Source organism: Corylus avellana, chromosome 10, assembly GCF_965113065.1.
Source record: "Corylus avellana chromosome 10, dhCorAvel1.hap1.2, whole genome shotgun sequence".
In the NCBI taxonomy this organism is placed as follows: Eukaryota; Viridiplantae; Streptophyta; class Magnoliopsida; order Fagales; family Betulaceae; genus Corylus; species Corylus avellana.
The window spans coordinates 8291377-8296888 of record NC_142499.1 but is presented as its reverse complement, the minus strand read 5'-3'; the positions used below and the strand labels follow the sequence as shown (position 1 = coordinate 8296888).

General features: G+C 39.9%; 1 protein-coding gene across 1 annotated transcript; it reads left to right on the top strand.

Annotated features, from left to right (window-relative positions):
- The first annotated feature begins 213 nt into the window (after positions 1-213).
- On the top strand, positions 214-3427 carry LOC132192266 (putative auxin efflux carrier component 1b). The gene is made up of 6 exons (XM_059607544.2): positions 214-1573; positions 1967-2243; positions 2328-2413; positions 2502-2659; positions 2765-2841; positions 2938-3427. The coding sequence occupies exons 1-6, from the start codon at positions 445-447 to the stop codon at positions 3002-3004; spliced, it is 1794 nt and encodes a 597-aa protein (XP_059463527.2). The 5' UTR covers positions 214-444; the 3' UTR covers positions 3005-3427.
- The last annotated feature ends 2085 nt before the right edge of the window (positions 3428-5512 follow it).

The window sequence follows — 5512 nt, the reverse complement described above, 5'->3', positions numbered from 1 at the left end:
TCTCTCTGTCTCTCTCTCATTTTCCATTCCAAAAAGGCTATCAATAAAAGAGAAAAAGCTTCACAAAAGCCCTCAGCTTTTATTTCTTTGTCTGCCATAAAATGCCATTAATATAACACTTCACTTCCCTCCCAATCCCACTTGCTACTCTCTCTCTCTCTCTCACTGAAACTCGCCGGCGAATCAATCTCCCGGCGACTCCCCCCCCCCCCCCCCCAATTTTCCACTCTTTACGCGTTGTCTCTTTGAGTTTCTAAGAAAATGGGTTAACTTCTTGTGCTTATTTTCTCTATTTTACTAGACTAACTCTTAAAGGACCTCACTTTTTCTAAGCTGGACTGGTTTTTCCCCATCTGGGTTTTCTGTTTCACCCCATTTTCTCATCTGGGAACCAACCAACACCCCATCAGAGAAAAAAAAAAAAAAAAAAGTGAAGGAAGAAAAATGATTACCCTCACAGACCTTTACCACGTTCTCACAGCCGTTGTGCCTCTGTATGTTGCCATGATCTTAGCCTACGGCTCTGTGAAATGGTGGAAAATCTTCAGCCCCGACCAATGCTCCGGCATCAACCGCTTTGTAGCGCTCTTTGCAGTCCCCCTCCTTTCCTTTCACTTCATCTCCACAAACAACCCCTATGAGATGAACTACAGGTTCATAGCCGCTGACACTCTGCAAAAAGTCATCGTCCTGGTGGTCCTAGCCATCTGGTCCAGAACCAGCTCGAGAGGATCTCTGGAATGGTCCATAACCCTCTTCTCTCTTTCCAGTCTCCCAAACACACTCGTCATGGGAATCCCTTTGCTGAAGGGAATGTATGGAGACGACTCAGGGACTCTCATGGTTCAAATTGTGGTCCTCCAATGCATCATATGGTACACTTTGATGCTCTTCTTGTTTGAATACAGGGGAGCCAGGCTTCTGATCGTTGAGCAATTCCCTGACACTGCTGGCTCGATTATTTCCTTTAGAGTTGATTCTGATATCCTTTCCTTGGATGGGAAAGAACCGCTTGAAACCCAAGCTGAAGTTGGTGAAGATGGGAAACTCCATGTCACCGTCAGAAAATCAACTTCTTCTCGCTCCGAAATCTTCTCCCGGCGATCCCACGGCCCTAATTCCGGCCTTTCACTCACTCCACGGCCGTCGAACTTGACGAATGCCGAGATTTACTCGCTCCAGTCCTCGAGAAATCCCACCCCTAGAGGTTCGAGTTTCAACCACACTGATTTCTACTCCATGGTGAACAGTAAGAACGCCAGCAATGTGAGCCCGAGGCAATCCAATTTCGGCAACCTGGGTTTCGACGAGGAGAGCGCCGGAGTCGGCGTGTTCGGGAACCCGGCGAGAGCCAACGGGGGTGCCTATCCGGCTCCGCCGAGTGCCGGTATTTTCTCACCGGGTGCGAAGAAGAAGGTCAATGGGGCTGCTGGTGGTGGTGGTGGTGATGGAGGCAAAGACCTTCACATGTTTGTTTGGAGCTCAAGCGCCTCCCCTGTGTCCGAAGGTGGGATCCATGTTTTCAGGGGTGGAGAATATGGAAATGAGCTTGGTGGGGTTGGTCACCAAAAAGGTTTGAAATCTATTCTGTCATTGGTTGCTGTTTTTTTTGTCTTTTGGTTTTTCCTTTTTTTGTGTTGTTTTCGGGTTTCACATGATGTGCTTGACACTATGGACTATTTGGGCATATGATTGAATGTGAGTTTCTCACCCCCTTTGAAATTTTGTTGGTTGTTGATGTAACTTCATTTGTCCGACTGAATATGAAATCTTTCGGATTAATTTTGAGTGGGGGGTTGTTGGGTTTTGTCTGTTGTTCAACGTCTTTTCTGTGCAGATTCGGAATAGAATCCCCTGTTTTTTGTTGGTCCCATGTTTGACATCACTAGGAACACTTATTTTTGTGTCATTTTCTCATCTCTTATGTGATCATAATAATCCTACTTCTCTCTTGTTTGATATTTAGATTATGATGAGTTTGGTCGGGATGAGTTCAGCTTTGGAAACAGGCCAGCCCCAAACGGGGTCGACCGTGAAGGCCCCGTGCTTTCCAAGCTCGGCTCCAGCTCCACGGCGGAGCTCCACCCAAAGAGTGGTGCTCAAGGTGAATCCAAGGCAACTTCTATGCCGCCTGCCAGCGTCATGACCAGACTCATTTTGATTATGGTTTGGCGAAAGCTCATTAGGAATCCCAATACTTACTCCAGCCTCATTGGCCTCACCTGGTCTTTGGTCTCCTTCAAGTATGCAATGTTAAATCGTCTCCGCTGTAAATAATCGAAATATCATTAAAAGCGTACGCCTTAACAAGTGCTGTAATTTTACAGGTGGAAAATCACGATGCCGGCGATCATAGCCAATTCCATAGCCATTCTATCTAATGCTGGTCTGGGAATGGCCATGTTTAGTCTTGGTATGAGAAGCATACATAATCTGATGGGAGAAAGTGGTATTTTTAAGGGCTGGATTTGTTTCTAATTGTATATTTGATGGGGTTGCAGGTTTGTTCATGGCATTGCAGCCAAAAATTATTGCATGTGGGAACTCCATTGCCACCTTTGCCATGGCGGTTCGTTTCATCACCGGTCCGGCGGTCATGGCTGCCGCCTCGTTTGCTGTTGGACTAAAAGGAGTTCTTTTGCACATTGCTATTGTACAGGTGAAAAGGGTGTTCCTAAAACTAAATCATGTCTGGTTTTTTAACTCTTCTTGTGCTGTGGATAATAATAATAATAATGTAAACTCTGGTCTTAAAAATTTGCAGGCAGCTCTTCCCCAAGGGATAGTACCCTTTGTGTTTGCTAAGGAATACAATGTTCATCCAGACATTCTGAGCACTGGGTTAGAACACTAGCCTCTGATTCTTGTTCAATTTCTGATGAACATCACAACAATTTCTTGGTATTTATATGAATTTTGGTGTTGATTTTGTTGCAGGGTTATATTTGGGATGCTAATAGCTCTTCCTATTACTCTAGTTTACTACATCTTACTGGGGCTTTGAAGCTGCTGCTGTTAGGGAAATAGCTATAGTAGTGGTACCTTTTTGAAATGGGGAATTTTTTTGGCTCTCTAACAGATGAAGAACATAGCATTTCAGCAATTTAGAGAAGAGGAGAGAAAGTAGGGAAGCAAGTGGAAAGATTTGAGGACGAAATGAAGAAGCATATGAGCAATGGGGGAGAGCTATAACTTTTGTTTTCATTTTTGCCCTTTTTTTTCTGTGTTTTTTTTTTTTTTTTCTTCTGGTTTAACTGAGAGCCTTTGTGCAACTACTGCATTTGTTGTTTTGACGAGGAAAGTGAAACTTGTTTGTAGTTGGAGACAGCCGTAGCTGCTGCTTTTTTAGTACTAACTTTTTGAAGTTGAAAAAAAGAAAGATTAAAAAGGCAATTGGAATCTCTATGCAAAAAAGCAGAGAAAAAGTGCTTTCGTTGAGAAAAACGTGAGAATCCAAACAGTGCCTGCCGGGGCAATTCTGCGTAGCTCTATGATAGCCTGATGCAGGCTGCAGGCGCCCATGTCGGGTTTTGTTTCAATAGGGGCCCTTTTGTAGGATATTATAAATTTAATGGTCCAGTTTTAAAAAATAAAAAACAAATAAGAGAAAAAGTTGCCAATTCAAACTTTTGAATGTCTTGCATTATTTTTGACCTTTTTCGCTCACACAACACAAAGCAGAGAATTTGCGACTATATAATTACACTCCAAATGTAAAAAGCAAAAACAAGGTTAAATACCTTTGGAGCACTCCAAATGTAAAAAAAGAAAAGAAAAGAAAGGTTCAATACATTATAAATGATTAATTTTACCTTTTGGGTTAAAAAAGAAAAGTTGTTAATTTACCTTTTTCGTTAAATACTTTTTTATCTAATGTGGTTTAAGAACTTTATGTTTTGTTATTTAAAGTTTAGTTTTTATCACAGGTATTTCGGGTATACATAAAGACGGAGATGATACTTTGATGATACTTTTGTAATTTGATGAAGATTCTTGTTAGCATTCCTAATAACTCGACAAGTGTTTACATACCTACTTAAAAATATATATTTTTTAAAAAAAGTTAGAAACATTAAAAAAAATAAATTAAATTATTATTATTATTATTATTATTTTGAAAAAGGGGGCCACCCTTGGCCGTTTTGGGGTGGCCGAACCACCCCCACAAGCCCTTGAGGGTGGCGAACCACTACAAGTTGCAAAATGAGGTTGGTCGAAACCACCTCAGGCCAAACGGGAGTGGACGAGCCACCCCAACAGCCTGGGGTGGTTTCGGCCACCTTAGTCTGGTCTAGAGGTGGCCCCATGGCCCTTGGGGTGGTTTCGGCTACACCCAAGGGCCAACCCTATTTTTTTTGTTTTTATTTTTCATTGGTCTTTTGGGGGTGGCCAAACCGTCACAAGGTGGTTAGGCCACCCCAGATCGGTTGGCTTGGGGTGGCCAAAACAACCCTAGGAAAACGGGGGTGGCCGCGCCACCTCCAACAGCCTTGGGGGTGGTTCAGCCACCCCTATTTTGCCAAATGGGGCGGGTTTAGGCACCCCTATTTTGCCAAATGGGGTGGCTTTCTGCCACCTTTTTTCCAAACAATTTTTTTTTTTTTTAATTAAATTTAATTATTTTAATGTGTTGAATTTTTAGGGGTGTTGACGTGGATTTTCATCAAATTTTCAACGGAAGTAAGATGGAGGTCACATCTCCGTCTTTATTTATATATACGAAGTACCTCCTATGATAAAAACTAAACCGTAAGGGTCAAAAAATAAAATTATTAAATCACAGAGGGCAAAAAAATATTTAACTTCTACCTTTTATTAAAAAATAAATATTCTCTATGTTAAGACTCACGCATTAAAGAGAGTTTGAAGCTTGAGTTCACGTGTTAAAGAGTATAAAAATTATAAATTACATAATTATATTTACTTTTATATAAATTTGTTCAACTGTAGCGATTGTTACAAATTTGTCTAATAAATTGTCAAGGGCCTCTAAAATATGTGAAAAAAAAACATGTTTTTTTATTAATATTAATAAAAAAAACATGATATTAAAAAAATAGGTTCTTAGAACATTTGAAAATTTATTAAATTAATTTATAGCTAATTTCTGTTCAATTTTTTGTTTTTTGTAAAAAAAAAAAAAAACCATATTTTGGTCGGCTAAAAGGGAGAATATTTAAAAGAAAACGTACAAGTTGCATATTTTACCATAAAAGAAAGGTCTGGCAGGGAAGCAATGTCGTGCATCTGGTACTTATTGCTATTAATGCGTCTTTTTAGGCCAAGGTAGACAATAACCTGTACTACTACTATTTACTTCACATCACTGTCTACTACTGTCTCCTTTTCTCCTCTTTCTTAATCATCCTTTTTTCAAATCATTATAATTATTATTATCATGCGTCTTTTTTATTTTTATTTTTTTTAATATAATCATTATAATAATAATTTTTTATTTATAAGTAAGGATAAATTTAAAATTTTTAAAAGTTATATAGGTATAAAGGTATTT

Excerpts from the sequence above, each read along its gene's own strand:
- LOC132192266 (XM_059607544.2), top strand. The coding sequence starts at position 445 with ATGATTACCCTCACAGACCTTTACCACGTTCTCACAGCCGTTGTGCCT. Across the intron at positions 1,574-1,966 it reads TGGGGTTGGTCACCAAAAAG|ATTATGATGAGTTTGGTCGG; the intron begins GTTTGAAATCTA and ends TTTGATATTTAG. Across the intron at positions 2,842-2,937 it reads CCAGACATTCTGAGCACTGG|GGTTATATTTGGGATGCTAA; the intron begins GTTAGAACACTA and ends ATTTTGTTGCAG.